The sequence below is a fragment of the Canis lupus genome, chromosome 1, assembly GCF_048164855.1.
Source record: "Canis lupus baileyi chromosome 1, mCanLup2.hap1, whole genome shotgun sequence".
NCBI lineage: Eukaryota > Metazoa > Chordata > Mammalia > Carnivora > Canidae > Canis > Canis lupus.
In genome coordinates, this window is record NC_132838.1 from 111,164,340 (window position 1) to 111,185,678 (window position 21,339).

At 51.2% G+C, this 21,339-nt stretch overlaps 1 protein-coding gene and 1 pseudogene across 3 annotated transcripts; both read right to left on the minus strand.

Moving 5' to 3' along the window:
- Positions 1–48: 48 nt before the first annotated feature.
- On the minus strand, positions 49–20,365 carry PVR (PVR cell adhesion molecule). 3 transcript variants are annotated; one of them, XR_012007021.1, is made up of 9 exons: positions 20,099–20,365; positions 16,903–17,262; positions 12,269–12,571; positions 11,203–11,320; positions 8,514–8,662; positions 7,549–7,665; positions 5,777–5,808; positions 4,132–5,339; positions 49–500 (listed from the first exon to the last, which is right to left on the minus strand). XR_012007021.1 is itself a non-coding variant. In XM_072774812.1 (8 exons), the coding sequence occupies exons 1-8, from the start codon at positions 20,163–20,165 to the stop codon at positions 5,268–5,270; spliced, it is 1,218 nt and encodes a 405-aa protein (XP_072630913.1). In that variant the 5' UTR covers positions 20,166–20,365; the 3' UTR covers positions 49–5,267. The 3 variants fall into 3 exon arrangements, 1 of the variants encoding a protein (XP_072630913.1); XR_012007014.1 differs by having other exon boundaries at positions 3,908–5,339; XM_072774812.1 differs by having other exon boundaries at positions 49–5,339.
- Positions 13,742–15,473, minus strand: LOC140608673 (haloacid dehalogenase-like hydrolase domain-containing protein 2 pseudogene; annotated as a pseudogene).
- Positions 20,366–21,339: the final 974 nt, after the last annotated feature.

Sequence of the window (21,339 nt, forward strand, 5' to 3'; positions counted from 1 at the left end):
CTCTATCTCTCTTTCAGTTTGTTTCTTTCAAATAATGACTTTGATTCCTTTGCATTATTAAAAGTCAAGGTTTAATATGGAAAATTTAGACAGTATGAGCTCAAAAAGAAGAGAGTAACATTCAGTCATCTTCCAACTACCCAGAGAGTCACTGCTAATAAATACCAGAGATCCAGACTTCTGTTGTCCCTTCTGCAGCCTTCCTCTGGGCTCTTCCCTAACCCCAGAGGACAGGTCCTGAGTGGTCCAAGCCTCCCAAGCAGTCCTCTTCTCTTGGCTAGGGATTGGTTGAGCAGTGGATGACGCTGGCCAATGATGCCCGAGAAGAGGCTGCTGGGGAACTTCACCCAGGACACGCTGGTCTGTTTTTCCAGGTCTGGGTCTGGTTGTGATGGCAGGAATGCAGCAGCCATCTTGGCACCAGCCTGAGGATGATGCCAACGAGTGGTGGAAAATAGAACAAACAGCAGAGTAGCAGAGCTGAACTCCACACACGGTGCCTGGAGTAGAAACAGACAATCCGGTTCCTTGTTTTTAATCTGGGCCTGGGGAGCAGTGGGGAGAGGGGCGCTCTCTGCTCTTGGAACGAACCTGAAGCATTCTCACCATCACATTTTTATATACTGATGGAGATTCTCTCATTGACTGGCCTCTACCTAGGCTCCCCCGCACACTTCCTATGAGGTCTGAGTTTTGGACTTCTGTGTTCATGTCTGTTTTGTCCAAATTTGGCAAGTATCCTCCTAAGTCAGCTATTGGCCCTTGATAGCACTTGCCCTCCACGTCTGATAGGTTCCTCCTCCCCGCTCCCCCCACTCCCCAGGTGATATCTGGTCATCCTGGCCTGTCTTCAGTAAGAATCTTGTCAGGTTAGGTTAGCCAGGATCCCCCTTACATCTGATTTACCTCTTAGTAATATCCCACCTGCTGCCCCCCACCTGCTCCTTGGTTATAAAGTCCTACTTGCCCTTGCTGTGTTCAGAGTTGAATCTAACCCCTCACCCACTCCCCACACGATCCCATTGCAATGGGTCTATTGCAATGGCCCCTCCCCTTGAAGAAAGTCTGCCTTATTGTGCTTATAAAGACTTATTAAAGAACTTTTCTCCTTAAAAGTTAGAATACTATTTTTTTCTTTAAGATTCACCCATCCTTGGGGCACCTGGGTGGCTCAGTGGGTAAGCATCTGCCTTCAGCTCAGGTCATGATCCCAGGATCCAGCCCCACGACAGGCTCCCTACTCAGCGGGGAGTCTGCTTCTCCCTCCCCTCCCCACCCATGCTCATGCTCTCTCTCTCTCACACAAAAATAAATAAATAAAAATCTTCAAAAAAAAATTCACCCATCCTTCACTTCATGAATTTAATTGGTTCTTAAAAATTCAGCTCCTAAGAGCTGGGAAACATTTTTTTCTATAAAAATTTTTAAAGATTTTTTCTCTTATTGTAGTAAAACTAACATATAAAATCAATCATTTTGGGGCACCTGCGTGGCTCAGTGGTTGAGCCTTTGGCTCAGGTCATGATCCTGTGGCCCTGGGATCAAGTCCCGCATGGGGCTCCCTACAGGGAGCCCACTTCTCCCTCTGCCTGTTTCTCTGCCTCTCTCTATCTCTCAAGAATAAATAAATACAATCTTTTAAAAAATTAAAAAAAATAAAAATTGATCATTTTAACCACATTTATTTTTTGATAATTTTAACCATTATATTATATTATATTACTTATTTGAAACAGAGAGGGAGAGGGAGAGAATCCTCAAGCAGATTCCGTGCTCAGCGTGGAAACCGACACAGGGCTCCATTCATGACCCTGAGATCATGACATGAGCCAAAATCAGGAGTCAGACACTCAACGGTCTGAGCAACCAACTGAGCCATCCAGGCGCCCCTCATTTTAACCAATTTAAAATGTGCAGCTCAGTGGCATTTAATACATTACAGTGCTGTGCAACCATCACCACTATTTCCAGAACGTTTTTTCAATCGTGCAAAAGGGAAACCTTGAACCCATTAAGTGGTCCTTCACTGTCACCTCCTTCCCTCAGGCCTTGGCCACCACTGATGGCTTTTCTGCCTCTTTGGATTTGCCTACGCCGGACATTTCCTGCAAACGGAATCCTACACTATGTGGCCTTTTGAGCATTGGCTCAGAACTCCTTTTCCTCCCGGTTGGAGCAGAGTCAGCTGAGGGAGGGTTTGGGGCTATTTTAGGCTCTCCATCAGACACTGTCCCCTTCCTTCTGCAATATTGATCATCGGGTTTTTTCTCAATTTTATGTGAAGTTTTTCTGACTCCTATACCAAAATTCTGGGTCTGCTCTCCACTCCTGGCTCTTGTGGAATTCACAGATGCTCCCCCCACTGAAACCAGTGGTCACATCCATCATTGCCCAGCACAGAGGCTTCTAGGAAGGACCATTTATAGTATCTATCACAACAGCAGGGGCACATACTCTTTGATTAGCAATTTCACCTCTGGAAGTATGTCCTACACTTATGTGTCAACATGAGCTGGGGTGTGACAGCATGTAAGGCCACTCATTACAACTCTGTAATGGTAAAGGGGCAGAAATACTACAAACGCCCATCCAGTAGGGGCTTGGTTGAAAAAGTCCTCAGCTACCCAGGTACCCCACTATGTGACTTTTTGTAAAAACACTAAAGACACTCTCTTAGAATTCCCAGAAACCTTAGTAATAAAAGAAAGGTGCAGAACAAGTGTCTGGGGGTGCCTGGGTGGCTCAGTGGGTTAAGCGTCTGCCTTTGGCTCAGGTCATGATCTCAGCATCCTGGGATCCAGCCCCGCATCAGGCTCCCTGCTCAGCGGGAAGCCTGCTTCTCCCTCTCCCTCTGTCTGCTGCTCCCCTGCTTGTACTCATGCTCTCTCTCTCTCTCTCAAACAAATAAAATCTTGTTGAGGACTTTGAGATAGGGAGCTCAGTCTGGATGACCCGAGTGGGCCTGGTGTGATTACAGGGTTCTATAAAGGAAAGAGAGAGGCAAGAAATTTGGAGGAGGGAAGTGGGAGAATGGGGAGGAAAGGCCATATGATGGGCCATATGAAAAGGGATGCCAGCAGCACTCCTAGAAGCTGGAGAGGCAGGGAATGGATTCTTCCCTGGAGCCTCCAGAGGAACCAGCCCTGCTAACACCTTGATTTTAGCCTAGTGAGACTCTGGACTTCTGACCTCCAGACTGTGAGAGAAGAATTTTGTGTGTTAAGCCACTAAGTTTGTGGTGATACAATTCCTCCATCTAAAATATGCTATTCAGGGATGCTTGGGTGGCTCAGCAGTTGAGCATCTTCCTTTGGCTCAGGGTGTGATCCTGCAGTCCTGGGATCGAGTCCCACACCGGACTCCTTGCGGAAAGCCTACTTCTCCCTCTGCCTGTGTCTCTGCCTCTCTCTCTGAGTGTCTCATGAGTAAATAAATAAAATCTTAAAATAAGATGTGCTATTTAGGGGCACCTGGGCGGCTCAGTGGGTTAAGCGTCTGTCTTGGGCTCAGGTCATGATCCTGGGGTTCTGGGATTGAGTCCTACATCAGTCTCCCTGCTCAGTGGGGAATCTGCTTCTCTCTCCCTCTGCCCTTCCTTTCTGCTTATTCTCTCTCAAATAAATAAACAAATAAATAAAATCTTTAAAAATGTAGGATCAGACACTTAACCCACTGAGACACCCAAGTGACCCCTTGACTCAGGTTCTTGCTCCCACACCTCTGGTTTTGTTCACAGAAAACAGCCTGTCTCCAATTCTTATGAAAGACCTCCCCTGCACACAGACACTTGAGGTGTAATAAATTAACTTTAAGAAAGTATTTGGGGCTGGGGGCTGGATAGGGGTTCATGTAGTAGCAATGTGGCCAACCTCCCATTTATCTCTCCTTGCCATCCCTTACACCTTACCCCTTATGGAGGCTGTTCACACTCTCCCTTCTACCCTGAGTGAATCCCAAGAACTTCTTGTTTTCTCTTGTACAGCAGCTCATGCCTCATGCTCCAGTTTAGCATTCTGGCCCATGGTCTTTCCTGCCAAGTCCTTCCCCAACAGACAGGTCTCACTGTTAGAGGAATTCTGGTGCCTGCCTCCAAGGTCAGAGTCTGTTGTAAAAGAAATGGGTCAGTTGTACCTGAGAAGTTCTCCCTCTGGGATGTTGGGCTGTATCCTCCCTGGTCTGAGGGCCGTCTGTATGGCTTGCACAGCTGTGGTTTCTGCTCTCCTAGAACCTTTTCCTCCTTGTTTTTGACACTTTGCTTTCTTTGGTGGGGTACTGGCTCCCCTTCTCTGATGTCCTGTCAACCTCCGATGTCCTGTCAATGCCAGGCCCCAAGTCTTGGCAGAAGGTGCCAGGAACTTGCATCCTCCAAGTTTATGTCTACCATTGTTTCTGCTCCTCAGAGTGCCCTAGCAGCTGAGTTCCAGCCTCGGCTTCTCTTCTGGATAAGGCTGGCGGCTCTCTCTTGTAATCACAGGGATTCCACTGACATGGAGATTCAGAAGGTCAAGGCCAGAGGTCAGATTCTTACAAAACTTTGCTGGCACTTGCAATAGTCTGTGTGGCCCCACAATGACAATGCAGGAAAGGGTTAATCTTGCCCAAAGTAAGATTTAGCCCTTTCCTTTGCCCCTGGCTCTGGGAGGCAGGGAATCTCTAAGCCCCTGGGAGTATCCTGGCTGATAAGAGTCTTATTTTGCCTGGGGCTGTGGGCAGCACCAGTGAGTCTATGATAACAGTGTGATTTATAGTGAGGCTTTGCCGTAGGGAGGTGCTGGAGACTAAGTCAGTTCCATGGGTGGTCAGCCGGTGTCTGCAATGATGGACTCCCCAATAAAAACCCTGGAAACCAAGGCTCAGCTGAGCTTCTTCGGTTGGCAGGACTCTGTGTTGACACATATCATTGCCAGGAAAAATCAGTACTGTCAGTGCAAGTGAAAGCTGGTGCCAAGACTCTTCTGGATGGTGCCTCATGCGACTTTTCATGCTTCTGATCTTAATCTCATACTTTCGTTGTAGTAAACTGTAACCATGAGCACAACCACTTTCCTGAGTTCTGGGATTCCTTCCGGTGAATAACTGAACCTGAGAGGGAGGGGTCGTGGGGACAGCTGGACTTGCACCTGCCACTGTACGTCTTGAGGTCTGGCATGAGAAGGGTGGCCACTCTCTTTGAAGGGAGACTGCATCCACTGGGCCAGGGTCCAGCTGCAAAGTCCATTCCTCCCCAGTCCCAGTCTCTCTCCAACAGTGGTGACACTGTCACCTTGTCACCTGGGGCTGTTTGTCTGTGGATCCTGGGAGGAGCTGGCATCAGGGTTCACAGCTGTATAGATGACATGCTAGAAGGCAGATATTCAAACTTTAGCCTCAGGGCCCTTCCAAACACTGAAGCTCAGGGTGAAAACAGCTGCAGACCTGTCCCCTCCCCTCTCCCTGGAAGCCAGGGCAGTACTTCTTAAGGTATGGTCGTGAGTGGGGAGGCATGGGTCATTTATGGAAATGCAGATCCCCAGACCCCAGCACAGGCCCACCAGACCAGACTCTCAGAGGGAAGGACCTGGGAACCTGCATTTTGGGCAAACTTTTCAGGGGAGTCTGCCCAGCAGGAAAGGTTGGGAACCACTGCTCCAGGTATTTGGAGAAAAGATCCAGGACCTGGCTCCTGACACCATGCTGGCTTTTGGTTAAGCGCTGTGGGTGCCCAGAGGTGTCTGTCCCCTCCTTGGGAATGTCCATGCAGACTCCACACCCTCCTCATCTCCACCACCATACTTACGCCATTAGCAGTGGAGCTGCGTTGGTTCTGACCTAGGGAAAGAAGAGGAGAAGTTGTCAGGAATGAATGACAATGCTGGAAAGCATGGCAGGAGGACACATGTGGGTGTCAGAGCCCCTTGAATTCTTGGCCCCAATTCTGCCATTGACATGGAGGAGCCACTCCCCACAGTGGTTATTCGTAAAACAGGACTGGGGTATATGCCTCACACAGCTATTCATGTAGTTATTAAGTATAAATAGATATTTATTCAGCATGGGTTCTAGAATACGATAGAAGGCTTCAAATCCCAGCCCTGTTCTTTAGGAGCTGTGTGACCTCAGGCAATTGACTCTCTGTGCCTCGGTTTTCTCAACCATCAAACAGGGATTTATTTAGCAAATAGGAAATGTCTACTTTGTGCCAGGTGCATGCTAGGTGCTGCAGGTACAGCTATGAGCAAAACAGACACAAATCCCTACTCTCATGGAGTTCAGATTAATCATAGTAATAGTATTGGCGGCAATAGTTATTAGAGCCTACATAGAGCCAGCATGTGGCTTATGACGAGCCAAATGCTGCGCCAAGCACTTTACCTGTATGATGAGGTACAGTTACTCCCATTTCACAGAGGAGGAAACTGAGTCAAAGAGAGTCGGTCATTTGCCCTTGATGACACAATTAATAAAGTGGTAGAATGAGGGCCCTGGAGATGCCATACTTCATAAATACTTCCTCAAGTGTCTCCTGTGTGCCCGGCCCCCAGTGGGAGGTGGGGCTGGGGACACAGCCATGACCATGACAGTTCTAGCTCTGCTGTTCTGGGGATCACAGTTCTCTGGAGAGACAGATAAGTCCCCACACAGTGGCATCCCAGAGTGGGCAAGGGCTGGGATGGGGGATGGGGAAGACCAGAAAAGGTGCTAGGCTCACTCTGGGAGATCAGAAAGGGCTTCCTGGAGGAGGCGGCCTCCAGCGGGGCTGTGAGGAGGCAGTTTTGTTTAGCGGTTGAGGGTATAAGCTTTGAGGGCAACAGAACCGCCCTCTCTGCCTGACCTTCTGGCTGTGCACCTGTTGGCAGACCTCATCTCTCCAAGCAAACATTTCCTTGTCTCTACTGTGGGGCTCATGGCAGGACTCACTTTGCAGGGTGGTAGTGAGCATTTGAGAGGGGCATTGCACAGAAAGTCCCTTTCACCACAGGTATAAAGTGCTCTGGAAAATGTAGCTCTTCTTATGCAGCCAAAGGACTTCACCAGAAGGAGCCATGGGGAGGGTGCTCCAGGCAGAGGGACAGCCTGGGTGGAGCCCTTGAGTCAAGAGCATCAGGCCCTTGGGATGCCTCGGTGGCTCAGCAGTTTAGTGTCTGCCTTTGGCTCCGGTCATGGTCCTGAGTCTGGGAATTGAGTCCCACATGGGTTCCGTGCGAAGGGCCTGCTTCTCCCTCTGCCTGTGTCTTTGCCTCTCTGTGTGTCTCTCATGAATAAACAACTAAAAAATCTTAAAAGAAAAAAAGAGCATCAGGACCTTAAGAGGTGGGGATCAGAGTGCCAGCTGCTACCCTTACTCCCTAAACATTTGTAAAAGGAATCACCGATCCAATGAACAAGAGCCTCTGAACTTAAGTGTCCTCAGGTGTAAAATGGGGGAACCTCATGGTACTGAGGAGGCTGCCATGCATGGGGCTTAGTATAGATCTTAGTATAGGCTGCCATGGTGGCCAACCATGGCAGTTGTAATAATGCTCATTCACTGCTGACAGGCAGGAGATGTGCCAAAGAGGAAGGACTCACGGGGGCGTCTGTACAGCAAGAAATATAACAGCAACCCCAGGACCACAATGATCCCGGCCACAGCTCCACAAATGATGATGGTCACAGTGGACAAGCCGTGCTTGTTGGGAGGTTTTTCTGCAAGAACAAAAGGAAGCAGAGTTAGGTTCAGAGGCTTCTGGGGTCTTCACCTGCCCTTAAACGTTACTCCTCATCCTTTAGGGAAGCTACTGCTCTGTCTCTCAGTCTATATAGTTAGGAGGACCTGATCCCACCCCCTGGTTCCTAGGACAGGACTTTTACCCAGGTCTGGCCAGTCAGAGCATTTCATTCTCTGAAGCTATTGTGATTGATTCATAGGGAGGCTGTGACCCCAGTTAAGCCAATGACAGCCAACCCTGGGACTTTGGCTAGAGCTACTGGAAGTGGTATATTCTCTCCCCTGGGATTACTAGATGGGTGAGATGGGAGGCTGTAGCTGCCAAGGGACAGCTCACCTTCCTGAGAACACAGAGAAAAGCAGAGACAAGAGATGTAAAGGGAAGTTCCTGGGTTTCACAGTTGGAGCATCTGGATCCAACTGTACCTGAAGGTGCATTTTCAATAAAGTCCCGTTTTTGCTTAGACTATTTTGAGTTGTCCTTCTATCAATTTCAGTTGATAGAGACTCTTGCCTAATATACTTGGGAAGGCCTTTCTGAGACCCTGGGGACAAGCCTCCTGCAACTACCCAACCCTGGGTTTGCAGAGGGGGTTATCCAGCAGGCTGTACAATAGTTTCAGTGGTACAGATGTTAACAGAGACTAAAGCTGACTGCATTGGTCCTTTCATGAGGGGGATTGGGGGGAGATGGGAATCAGAAAGCATTCTTGTGTCTGAGGACTCTCTTAACCAGGGAGCACTTCCAAACTCCTCCCTCAGAGGGAATCCTGCTGGGACTTCCTCCTTCGGTCCCTCTATTCTTACCACCCAAGGGACTCCTCACCTCTGACCAGGATGCTCAGTTCTGCCTGGCCAGTCCCTAGGGCGTTGCTGACACGGCAGATGAAAGTCGTGTTGATTGACTCGTCCACGGTATGGATCAGGAGCTGCGAGCCCTGGGCCACAGCAGAGGGCGGCAGGGGACCCACAGTCCTGGGAGAGACAGATGGGTGAAGTGGCAGGTGTGAGCTCTCACTGTGTACTCATGCTGTCTCTGATCAAAGTTGAGAGCAACCCTGGAGTTCCCCGACTCTTCCACTCACACCCACATCCAACCCATCAGCGGGTCCCACCCATCTCACCTCCAAAACCTCTCTGGACTCCAGCCCCTCTGCAGGCCTCCCCAGCCACCACCCCGGTCCGATCCCCCAGCTTCTGGGCCACCTTGGCTACCTTTTCATGGGACTCCCTGCCTCTACCCCACCCCCACCACACTGTCCCCTATGAGCAGCTGGAGAGATCTTGTAAGTACTAACTTTTCACATCCTTTCATTATTCAGAGCCTTCCTGTGGCTTCTGCCTCACCCTGCATAAACCCAAAGTGCTAACACAGCCACAGACCCCATCCACCGGCTGCAGATACCTCGGACCACACTGTCTGTTACTCTCCCCTTTGCTCTGTATCCACAGTGGCCTCCGAGTTCATCTTCCAACACTCCAGTTAGGCTTCCACTGCAGGTCCTTGCACATGCTGTTCCCTCTGCCTGGAATGCTATTCCCCCGGGTATGTGCACGGCGCATCCTCACTTCCTTCAGGCCTGGGCTCAGACGTCACCTTAGCGACAGCCTTCTTGGCCAGCTTATTGCAACTGCAAAACCCCCCACCCCTCCCCGCTCTGCTTTACCTCTTCCCAGCATTTATCCCCATCGGACACACTACACCTCACAATGTTATTTTGTTTATTGTTTCCCTCCCCTGCTAGGACAGAGCACCAGGACGGGAAGGAATGTGGCCTGTCTCATTTACTAGGGTGTGTTGGCCAGTGGGATCTGGCACACGGTAAACAGCGGACACATTTCAGTTTAATGGACAGAGAAGATGCAAGCACGGAGTTCTGGGCGCTTGGCAGAGCTGGGATGGAAACCCAGCCATGTGGGCTCAGCAGCCTGGATCACGGTGCTTTGAGGCAGGACGGGGAGGCGTCAGCCAACACCACTCACTGGAAGACCCAAGGCCACGATTCCTTAGAGGCACAGCTGTGCCCATCCACCGAGCCGGGCAGGTGGGGATGATCACCCCTGCGGCATCTGCATGCTAGCAAGAGGGACGCGAGCTCCCTATCTCTCTTGCAGGGGGCGTTAAATAATTGATGGCATGCACATAGGATGGAACGGAATCCCAGCAGCACCGCAAAGGGGGTTGCGGGTACTCTGAAGTGCATAAGAGGTAAAAACAAAACAAAACAAAACAAAACAAAACAAAACAAAACAAAACACCCCTGAAGGATGGAGAGAGGGATGGATTGATGGACATGATTGAGCAGGTCCAGGAAAGTATGAGTGGGAGAAATCCACATAGGGGGTTTCTGAGCGCTCCCTGGCAAAGTCTTACAGCTTTTTTTGTATGTCTACAAATTCTCCCGATGAGATGCTGGGGAGCACGGGGATGCGGCTCTGAGAGCTGACACGGAAAGGCGTTCCCGAGACGGAGGGAGAGAAGCGTAGAGAACAGAAGGCGGGAGGGGTATGGGGTAACGGTGGATATTTCTGGGCACTTGACTACACGTTCTTAGTGTTTTCTTTTTGCTCATAACTGGATTGTCTGAAGTTTCTATAACGGTCATAAGTTTGATTGTAATTAGAACAAAAGCCCGATGCGAATTAAGTAAAACTATCGATTCCTTTGCTTTTTGCTTCCCCCACTCTTCCCCCCAGCCTTGGTATGAATCCAAGGAGATCTGAGTGCTCTGCGCCTCAGTTTCCTCATCCAGAGAATGGGGACAGCACCCGCTCTGTCAGAAGTGACTGAGCAGGTTACATGAGGTGACCTGGGAGGTGGCACAGTCCCGAGGTTAGGAGGTTAAGCCAGATGCTGATTTGAGAGCCACTTCTACACCCTTGTGGCCGCGGGACCCGTGCAGATGATGGTGGTTACTGGGGCCCGGCTTAAAGAACCCCGGGCGCGGTGATGATGCTGCCTGTGCGCGGAGTGTGGGGAATCACACGGGATGAGGTGGCCACCGGCACACAGCAGGCCACGCAAAAGAGCAGGTGTAACAGCGAACCTGAACCGACCTCTCATAAACTGTTCATACAAGACAGAAAGTTCACTGGGGTCTAAAGTCGACTTCTCTCTTTTTACTTTCTTGTACCCACCTTCTTCCCAAGACCCAGGGGTCCAGGCCCCAAATTCTCCTCCCTCAGACCCAGGAATCCAGGTCCCCAGGCTCTCCTTCCTCAGACCTGAGGGTCCAGGCCCCCAGCCCCCTCCTCCCTCAGACCCAGGGGTCCAGGCCCCAAACTCTCCTCCCCCAGACCCAGGAATCCAGGCCCCCAGGCTCTCCTCCCTCAGACCCAGGAATCCAGGCCCCAAACTCTCCTCTCTCAGACCTGGGAGTCCATGCTCTCAGCCCCCTCCTCCCTCAGACCCGGGGGTCCAGGCCCCCAGCCCCCTCCTCCCTCGGACCCAGGAGTCCAGGCCCACAGCCCCCTCCTCCCTCAGACCCTGGAGCCCAGGTCCACCCAGGACTCACGTGCTCCAGTTATAGCCTGTGGGCTCCGGTTTGCTGCGGACGTCACAGCTCAGAGTGACCTCACTGTGGCCCATGTATAAAGTGCCATCATAGCCGGAGATGGAGACTTCGGGAGGGTCTGAGGGAAATAGACACACAGGTTCAGAGACAGGGACTCCTCAGAGGGGCCTAAAGATACGTGGGGTCATGGCATAATGAGAAAAGGCCTCAATGGGCTTCAGGAATAGCCCGAGACAGAGAGGCCTTTGAGGAGTCTGGGGCAATGGATCTCTTCAGAGAACAGCAGGCCAAAAGTCCTTGGCAGGGTGGGGGCTAGGGGGGTGCTGAGAAGGCTTCTGGGGACCTGCTCCTCTGTACTCATTTTCCTTGGTAGCCAGGTCCTGGCATTCTGTAGGTCTCCTGTAAGAAAAGGCCTCTTAGGTGCCCATAACCCACAGGAACATATATTCAAGGCTCTGACAAGTCCTGCCAGGAAGAATCCTGGATGGCTCTGCTTCAGCTGCTGCTTATCCATCCCAAATGTGATCGACAGGGAGGACTTTTCAAAGTCCTCATGGGCAAGGCCAATGAGACAGAGTGTTGTTTTTTTTTTTTTTTTTTAATGGGGAGGGGCCAGTGTTGATCCCTCTTCCCTCAGACCCAGTGGCAATGTTGCAGGTGTCCAAGGAAGACAGTACCTGAGGGAATCAGTGTAGCAGCTGCCCAGGAGGGAATATTCAGAAACCCAGTGTAGACAATGGTAGGCAGTGTAGAAAATGGACAAGGGAGTTGGGGTAGACAGTGCAGTAAACAGTGTAGCAATGCAGGCAAGGTCAGTGTAGACAGTTGCCTAGGGAAGCAGGTGGAGGCAGTGTGCATAGGCCGGGTTCAAGGGAGTTGGGAGAGACTGTGGGGTGTCAGTGTAGACAGTGACCAGGAGAGCCAGGGTAGACAAACCAGGGTGCAGCGTGGACTGTCGCCTAAGAAGCTGGTACAGACCATGAAGGATAGTGTTGTTTGTGGCCCAGGGGGCCCCGTGTAGACAATGTAGCGGTCCTTGTGCTTGCTCACGTTTGGGCACACTCACAAGGCACAGCGAGAGTCACGGGCAGCAGGACGGGCTTCTTCAAGCTCTCATGTTCCACTCTGCAGGTGACATTCTTGCCGTCCACCTTGCTCGAGGGGATCAAGGTTAAGAGGCTGATGACGGTGAACGTGCCAGGCAGGTGTCCAGGCACCTGGCTCTCATTGGCCTGGCCGTCCAGGTGTGGCCAGGAGATGCGGGCGGGTGGGCGACCCTCACTGGAGACGCAGCGGGCCACGGGCACAGGCTCTGGGCTGAGCGGGCTGAACAGGACCTCCTCGGACTCAGCCTTGTTCTCGGGCTGGGCTGCGGACAGGAGGGAAAGGGACCGGTCAGTCCTCGCCTGCGGTCTTTCTACAAACATCACAGCAGCAGGGGTTGGAGGCTTGGGGGAGAGGGGCAGCTAGCTGAGAGTACAGGCGGGCCAGGTTCAAATCCCAGCTCTGTCCCTGAGCCGCTGGGTGGCTGTGGGCACATGTGCTTCTTCATCTGTCCACGGGAGATAATGACAGGATCATAGGCAATGAGAATATAAAATGGTACTTGGCACCATAAGTGCTCAGGAAACACTATTATTATTAGGAATTGAATACACTGCCTGGCTGTATCACGGGTGATGATAGGACCCAGCCCTGCCTTCAGGGGCTACACCGTCAAAGAGGAAGACAGATTTCCCGAGAGAGTGTGGCAACCCGCAGTGGGCAAGGCTGGGGTGGGGGAATCCCAGAAGGGGTGCCGCGGTGTTGGTGGAGTGAAGGAGGGCTTCATGGAGGAGAGGAGGGCTGAGCAGTGCTCTGCAGGTTGAGAAGGGAAGACAGGCTTAAGGTCACACAGTTCTATGGGACAGAGCTGGGCTTTTATGTGAGGTCTGACTCTAAACCCTTCATCATTATTCTGGTGATTCCCAAACCTGGAGCTCCACTTGTTTCCTTCCTCATTATTGCTTGTTATTGTTGCATTATTATGGGTTGGAGATTTCTCTTATTTTTTTAAGATTTTATTTATTCATGAGAGAGAGAGAGAGAGAGGCAGAGACAAAGGCAGAGGAAGAAGCAGGCTCCACGCAGGGAGCCCTATGTGGGACTTGATCCCAGGACTCCAGGATCACGCCCTGGGCCAAAGGTGGCGCTAAACCGCTGAGCCACCCAGGGATCCCCCTGGAGATTTCTCTTAAATATGACTCATGGTTGTGGGTTTTTTGGTGTGTGTGTGTGTGTTTTCTTTTTGGTAAAATACTGGTACTTTTAATGTTACATAACTTTCCAAAATAAAACTGACAACAGTATGCAATAGGCATCTGTAACGAACAGGTTATTAAAGGAAATTTTAAATTAAAATCAAGTTCGAAGTTTAAATTAGTCATCTCTGGCTAACGCAGAGAAAAAGAAGTCACTGTGCTGGGACTGATCTAGTAGATAATCTAGTTTTCTACATCTGTGAAAGCAAATTCACTCGATCACTTGGGCTGAACGACAATTTGTTTTGCTTTTCCTGACTTGTATTCCACTTAGCACTTCTTCCTCTTTTTTTTTTTTTTTTAAGATTTTATTTATTTATTTGACAGAGAGAGAGAGAGAGAGAGAGTGCACAAGCAGGGGGAGTGCCAGGCAGAGGGAGAGAAAGAAGCAGGCTCTCTGCCAAGCAAGGAACCTGATGTGGGGCTTGATCCCAGGACCCTGGCATCATGACCTGAGCCGGGAGGCAGACACTCCACCGGCTGAGCCCCCCAGGTGCCCCACGGGCACGTCTGATAGATTTCACAGCTGAACCCAATATTAAAACTACAGCCAAAAATAAAAATAAAAATACAACTACAGCCAAATACGCTTTTCAACACATTATCTTCTCATTTACAAAATGCCATGCAAGTTTATTCACAATCCGAACACCGCCCCCTCCCAAAGTACCAGTGAGGAGATGGCCGAGAACACGACTCCTTATGGAACCTCCCTCCCAGCCCTGCCTAACCTGAGGACTATTTTAAAAGGAATGGCCTAAAATCTTAGCTTTCACACTTTCTTTGAGTCTCATCATCTTTTACAAAACAGAACAAAAGACATAAGCAAGGCTTAGGGGCTGGCTGCAATGCAACACCTTTCTTTCTAATTGATGTACAGTAGAGGAGGGTTGGTCTGCATCTATCTGTGCTGGCATGGATTTAGGGAGGGATTAATTCTACACACGAGAAGCTGTGTTTCCAGTTGCTTCTGATTCACATAAGGGGTCATGATAGACTCTGCAGAATGTGGCCTACAGCCCAAGGGAAGCTCTCACAAAGCTGAGGAGACTGATTAGTATTTTTCTTCATCTGCTGCTTGCTACTTCCCAGTTGTTATTAAGACACCCAGTGTGCCGACATTCTGAGCCCCACCAACATCATCCCCGCAATCTTCTATCATCATGGCCTCCTCAGATTCATGGCCAGCACCCTGCAATGCCTCCACAAAGGACATTTTCTCTGGTTTTCCCACTACAGTGGCCTCGGTGTCTGTGGCCTACTCTAAAGCCATCAGGAACGGCACCCCATCCGGGAGTAACCAGGACACCCAATTCAGAATTTGATAATGAAAGTGTTCTGGTGCCAAGCCTATGACCACAGCATTAGGATCACTTGTTCATATTTCTCTGAAATCAGGTAGGGGCTGATCATCTCTTAGTAGGATATGTCCAACCTGTTTCTGCTCTACGAAATTTTATTTTTTTTAGAGAGACAGAGAGTGAGTGAGGGCTTGTTCTGAGGGTAGGGGGTGGGGCAGAGGGAGAGGAAGAGAGAGAACCCCAAGCAGATTCCATGCCCAGCGTGCAGCCCGACATGGGGTTTGATCTCATGACCCTGAGATCATGACCTGAGCCGAAATCAAGAGTCGGACACTCTACTAACTGAGCCACCCAGGCGCCCCCCTGCTCTACTAAATTTCTGGCTGTAATCAGAGAAGTGAATATTTCATCTTCAGAGATCTCAAACACCAAATTTTTCAATCTTTCCAATAGGTCTTGCTTGTTCTCTCTGGTTGTATTGGTCACACACCTAACCATGACAGAAGTTAACCATATAACCTTTTATGAGCTTCCTCTGCGCCTCACACAGCTGCAATTTGAGTGCGAAGTGTGCCACCCAGATCCACCAAAAGAGCTTTAACCCACAGTGTGGAGCACTTCCCCCAGCTTCGTCCTCAGCAAAGGCCCCTGCTAACAGGAAAGGCAGCATGGTGGTGGTGGTGTCCTTGAATCCAGCCCCAGGGCGCCAGTGACGCAGCTGCTAGAAGCCGGGAACGGGGCCCAGGGCCGCTCACTGGTTCTGTTTTACCCTCATCCCGAACTGTAAGACCTGAAGTCCCAGGTTTGCTGAAATGACAAGCACCACCCATGGTTGGGTGCTGTGTGCTCGGCCCTGGTTCCAAGCACTTGATTGTGCAGGAGTCACTCTTGTAAGGTCTGGATCAGTTCCTGGCCACTAAACGCTAAGTACATGTCAGCTTTCACTGTGATCCTCGTAGTGATCTCCATTTCACGGAGGCATAGAGACTTCCTACTCAATTTCAAAGAGGAAATATTCTGTATTATTCTTCCTAGTGCTCAGGAAAATGAACCACGAGTCTTCTACAATGCCTGGGGGTGTCTGGGCCCCGCTGGGGAAAGCCTCCACTACCGGTGTCAGAGTCACTCTCCTTCTGGTTGGTATAATTCAAATTCCTTATCAAAGGGAGAAACAGGGGGATCCCAGGGTGGCTGTTCTGATCCTATGGTTTGGTGCCTGCCTTTGGCCCAGGGCGTGATCCTGGAGTCTTGGGATCGAGTCCCACAGCGGGCTCCCTGCATGGAGCCTGCTTCTCCCTCTGCCAGTGTCTCTGCCCCTCTCTCTCTGTCTCTCTCATGAATAAATAAATAAAATCTTTAAGAAAAAAACAAACAAAGATAGAAACAGTGGTTGACAGCCATCAGGAGCCCACAGCTGGCCTCTGTTCTAAGGTTCAGCTGGATAAACTCCTGAGACTCTCAGGAGAGCTTTGTGAGGGCAGCACTCTCGTCACTAAGCATATTCTACAGGCGAGGAAAGGGGGAATCTGAGATGAAAGCACTTGCTAAGAGATGCCTGGGTGCCTCAGTGGTTGAGTGTCTTCATGCTCAGGGCATGATCCTGGGGTCTTGGGATCAAGTCCCCTATTGGGCTCCCTGTGGAGAACCTGTTCCTCCCTTGTGTGTGCCTCTGCCTCTCTCTCTGTGTCTCTCATGAATAAATAAATTTAAAAATACGTTTGTTTTTTTAAAGAAAGCACTTGCCCAGCTAGTAGTACCCAACTGGGAAGCAAGCCCTGGCCTCCCTGCTTCTCAGGCCCCTGCCGGGACTCCCCCTGACTTCCCCTGTTCCCCATTCCTACCCACCCTCCTCCATGCTCTGCCCTCAGCCTGCAAGAGCTTTTAAGATCTTACACTCCAGGATCCCAACTTTCCTCCTAGCCTCCAGCCCCTTCCCTCTCTGACTTCCCTCCCTGCATACCCCCCCCCCCCGCCCCCACTCTGGCCCTCCCATCACTGCCTCATCTCCTCCTTTTGTCCCCACAGAATCTGCCCCTCCATCCCTGCACCTCCTCCCCCCAGCCCCTACCCCCCCCTTTAATCCGTGCTCCTCTGCTCACCCAACACCCGGAGCCAGGTATGGGCACTCCTGCTGCCCTCGGGGAACATGGCAAAGCGGCAGGTGTAGTTGGCTTCATCATCTGCGCGCAGTCCCCGCAGGGCCAGTGACCCGTCCCGCAGCTCCTCACCGGGCCTGGCGGCCACAAACTCCAACCGCCCAGGCTCCGGGAAGCTGGGGCCCTGCGTGGGGTGGAAGACCGCCACATTGAAGTCCTCTCCTGCCGCATCCCGCCGGGTCCAGGTCACCTGTGTCACGTGCACCCCATGCTCCAGTGGCGGCAGTTGGCAGGACAACTCTGCAGTGTTGCCCAGGAGGCCATGTACCTGCGCCGGCGCCAGCACACCCACTGTCACGGGCCCTGCAGGGAAACACAGGGCAGAGTCAGACCTGGCGTTGGAGGTCTGGATGCCGAGGGGCACCGCCCACTGGCACCCCCACCATCCCAGCCCCTACCCGGGTCTGCAACCATCCCCACAGCTTCGCTGTGCTGTTATTACCGTATTTCTCCAATCTCAGCATCATCGATGCTTTAAATTGTGGTCCATATTGTGGTTAAAAACTTAAATCTGCCATTTAAACCATTTTAAGGTGCCCAATTCTGTGGCAATGAGTCATGTATGTAACTATTACTACTATCTAGTTCCAGAACGTTTTCATCGGCTCAGTGTTATCAGTGTCACTGGGATGCTGTCATTTACAGGATGTCCGATAGAGGGGTAGGAAAAAGGAGGCAGAAACTTTAAATCTTAGAATCTATGAAATATGGTAATATTAGTATTAGTATTACTATGCATGGACCCTGATTGGGAGGTTTATAGGGGATCCTGGCACAAGAAGGGAGGCGATTATAACCCAAGGATTTTGGATCCCTTCCAATCTCTGTTGTGAGGCTTCAGGCAGGTTATTTAACCTCTCTGATTCTTTCCCAGCTTGTAATGTGGGACTAATAACAGTTAGCACAGGTTGCTTTACACAGGTCAGGGGCTGTTCTGAGTGCTTCACACATCTCTTAGCATTTTGTCCTTAAACAGCTCTTTGAGGCAAGCACTACTGTCAGCCCCACTTTATAGATGGGGAAACCAAGGCAGAGAGTCGTTTGCTCCACGTCACAGAGAGGGTAAATGGCAGAAGTGGGATTTGAACCCTGCAGTCTACACTTGGCAGTCCTGACCTTTAACCCACCAGGCTCCCTATTAAAATCTTTCAGCCTCAGCTCATAGTAGGTCTTCACTATGTCTTGGCTTTTATTGCTATGAATAAACACGGTGCTATACATTCTTATTTTTAATAATAAAGATAATGGAGACAGTGGGAAGGAGTTAAGTTCTTTGAACCCCGGTACTGCTACTCAGCAACTGTGGGTCTGTGTGCAGGTGGTTTCACTCCTCTGAGTCTAGTTTTATCATCTGTAAATTGGGGGATGGTTATAGCATCATAGGGTTGTTGAGTGGAGGAGACAGTGAAATCTACGTGGAGGGATTAGCATGTCCCAATGGCTCTATCAAGGTGAATGTTATAATTATTGTGTTATGAGGAAGAAGAAGCTGGGAGGTGATGGACAGGGGTGCTTAGAGCGTGCTGGGTGGAGGAGGGCATGGTTTGGACACAAGCAATTGTGGAGTGGTGAGCATGCTAACATGGGTTTGAACGCCAGCTCTGCCACTGCTGAGCTGCATGGCTCTGGGCACATGGGTCTCCTTCTCCGGTACTTTCCTTCACCAAACAGCAAGTCTCCTCCTTGCCAAGGTGCCATTAAGATGACATTGAGTGAAGTCTAATAACCACACTTTGGTGCCTATCTGTGCCAGACACTGAGCTGCTTTCTGACACGTGGCCTCCTGCAACCCTCTCCATGGCCCCATGAGATGTGCACTAGTTTTTTCATTCCTACTGGACAGAGAGGTGAGGTGCACCTCTGAGGGTTAAGCCACTTGCCTAGGCTAATGGAGGAGTAGCATAGCCTAGGGCCAACCCCGGGCCTGATCTACCCTGCACCTAGGATCCTGGGCACCAGGCTCTTCTGTCCTGGTCAAGGGAGCCCTGTCCACTATTTTTCGTTTACTCATTGGACCTGCTACTTCTTGCTGGTGCCTTGAGCAAGTTACTTCCCCTCTCCATGCCTCAATCTCCTCATCTGTAAATGGAGGTCACAGTGGGACCCATATTGGAAATCTCCTTAAGAGGTTTGGGTTAGTGGCCCTCTGTGAACGCCTCAAACTGTGGGTTCCTCTTTTCTGGAGCTGTGCCCGGTGTTCTGGGAGTCACCTTTTTGGTGAGATAAGGGACCGAGTCTACATTCAGTATTAAAACTGTTCATACCAAAAAAAATAAAAAAATAAGAAAAAATAAAAAATAAACTGTTCATACGAATTATCAATATCACTATGCTACCAAGTGCATCCAACTTTGCTCAGCATCCTCCCAAGACATAGTCATAAAAAGTGTCTGCCCCCCAACCCCTCCCAGCCACCCCAATCCCCAACACATTTTGTGGAAACAGAGAGCTTAGGAAACTCTCCTGAGCTCTCACAGGCATTAAATGCCAAAATTGGGATGCCTGGGTGGCTCAGGGGTTGAGCGTCTGCCTTCAGCTCAGGGCACGATCCCTGGGCTCAAGTTCCTCATCTGGCTCCCGGCAGGGAGCCTGCTTCTCCCTCTGCCTATTTCTCTGTGCCTCTCATGAATAAATAAATAAAATCTTTTTTAAAAGTGCCAAAAGCTGTTTTGAAACCAGGGCCCGCTGGAGTTCAGAGCTGTATCCCCAAGGACCTGGAACACTGACAGACACATAGTAAGCGCTGAATGCATGCAGACGTGCATGAATGAATGAATGAATGAATGGCCATGCTCTTAGAGCCATCCTCTTGGGGTCAGAAGGGGGAAAGGGTTATGTGCCACCGCGCTCTTATCCCCCCTCCCCCATCAAGCATTCTCTGTGGGGATCAGCGGGCCAGGGTTTGGCATCTGGTGGGGGGAAGAACCGGTGAGCAGTCACAGGACTTGAGGTGGCGGCCCGTGAGTCACCCTCCGCAGTAATTTTCCAGGACCCATGGCAGCGAACTCGCTTTCTGGGAGCCCGAGGGCCCGCCGGTTTCCGCAGCCCGGGGCGCGGGGAGGCCGAGCATCTGCTGGTGGAGGCTGGTGGAGAGGGAGAGGGGGCCCAGCGGCCGCTGGCCCGCCCGGGGGTGACTCACCGGCTTCCGTGGGTGCCCAGAGCAGCAGCGGCAGCAGCGGCAGCAGCCACAGCGGCGGCGGCCACATAACTGGGTTCCTCCGGGTGCCCCTCCGCACAGCCTCTTCCCCGGATCTCGGGGTTCGCGCTCCCTCCCCGGCCGCCGCGGACGCCCAGCCACTGCCCAGAGAACCGGCAGCCTAGTAGCACCGGATCCCCGCGGGCGCTGGAAAAGCTCCCACCGACCCGCACCCCGGCTCTCCGGCGCCGGCTGAGTAGGGGCGGGGCGGGGCGGGGCGGGGCGGGGCTGCCCGTGCGCGCCTGCGCAGAAGAGGCCGCAAGCCGGCTGGGGCCGGAGCCGCCGCGTCAGGGCGCTGGGCGTCCCGCCCGGTGCTCTTGTCCTTTTTTGTTGCAGTGTCCCTAACAGAGTGTTGTATTAATTCCTGGCTTCCAGTAGAGTGATCCAGCACTTCTGTACCTTTCTCCGAGCTCACCGCAACAAGTATACTTTTTTTTAACTGCTATTTTTTTTTTTAAGATTTTATTGATTTATTCGTGAGAGACAGAGACAGAGGCAGAGACAGAGAGAGAAGCAGCTCCCCGCAAGGAGCCCGATGCGGGACTCGATGCCGCGCCCCGAGATCGCGGCCTGAGCCGAAGACAGATGCTCAATCACTGAGCCACGCAGGCGTCCCAATTTTTTTTTTTTTTTTTTAAGATTCTATTTTTTCATGAGAGAGGCAGAGACAGAAGTAAAGGGAGAAGCAGCCTCCCTGCGGGGAAGCCCCCATGGGGGACTGAATCTCAGGACCTCAGGATGACGACCCGAGCCAAGGCAGACGCTCAACCACTGAGCCACCCAGGTGCCCAACAAGTGTACTCCTAAGGCCCCTAGCCTGGTTCCCCCTCTTCCCCCTCCTTCTCTCTATTTAACAACCTGTCCCCCCCTCTCCCTCTGTATTCTGTTTCTTAAATTCCACCTAAGTGAAATGGTTTCATATTTGTGTTTCTCTGACTGACTTACTTCACTTTTTAAAGGTCAAGTTGGCTAAGTGCGGGAGCAGACATTCCGACCTACAATCCAGACAGATCCCACGTTCTCAACCACCAGGCAGAAACTCTCTGGACTTTGGAGGCAGACAAGGCCTGGGCTTATATTGGGCAAGCTGCTCCTCCTTGCCCTCCTTACCTGAAAAACGGGCATGATAACAGTGCTCGCTTCACAGGAGGGTTTATGAGGCTTAAACAAGCCACTGTTTAGCC

What these genes read in the sequence shown, in the direction of transcription:
- PVR (XM_072774812.1), bottom strand. Translation starts at nt 20,165, where the DNA reads ATGTGGCCGCCGCCGCTGTGGCTGCTGCCGCTGCTGCCGCTGCTGCTC. An exon ending in ACTGAGCATCCTGGTCAGAG is followed by an intron (nt 7,666 to 8,513) that starts GTGAGGAGTCCC and finishes TTGTTCTTGCAG; the next exon opens with AAAAACCTCCCAACAAGCAC. An exon ending in CTTGCTGTACAGACGCCCCC is followed by an intron (nt 5,809 to 7,548) that starts GTGAGTCCTTCC and finishes TTCTTTCCCTAG; the next exon opens with GTCAGAACCAACGCAGCTCC.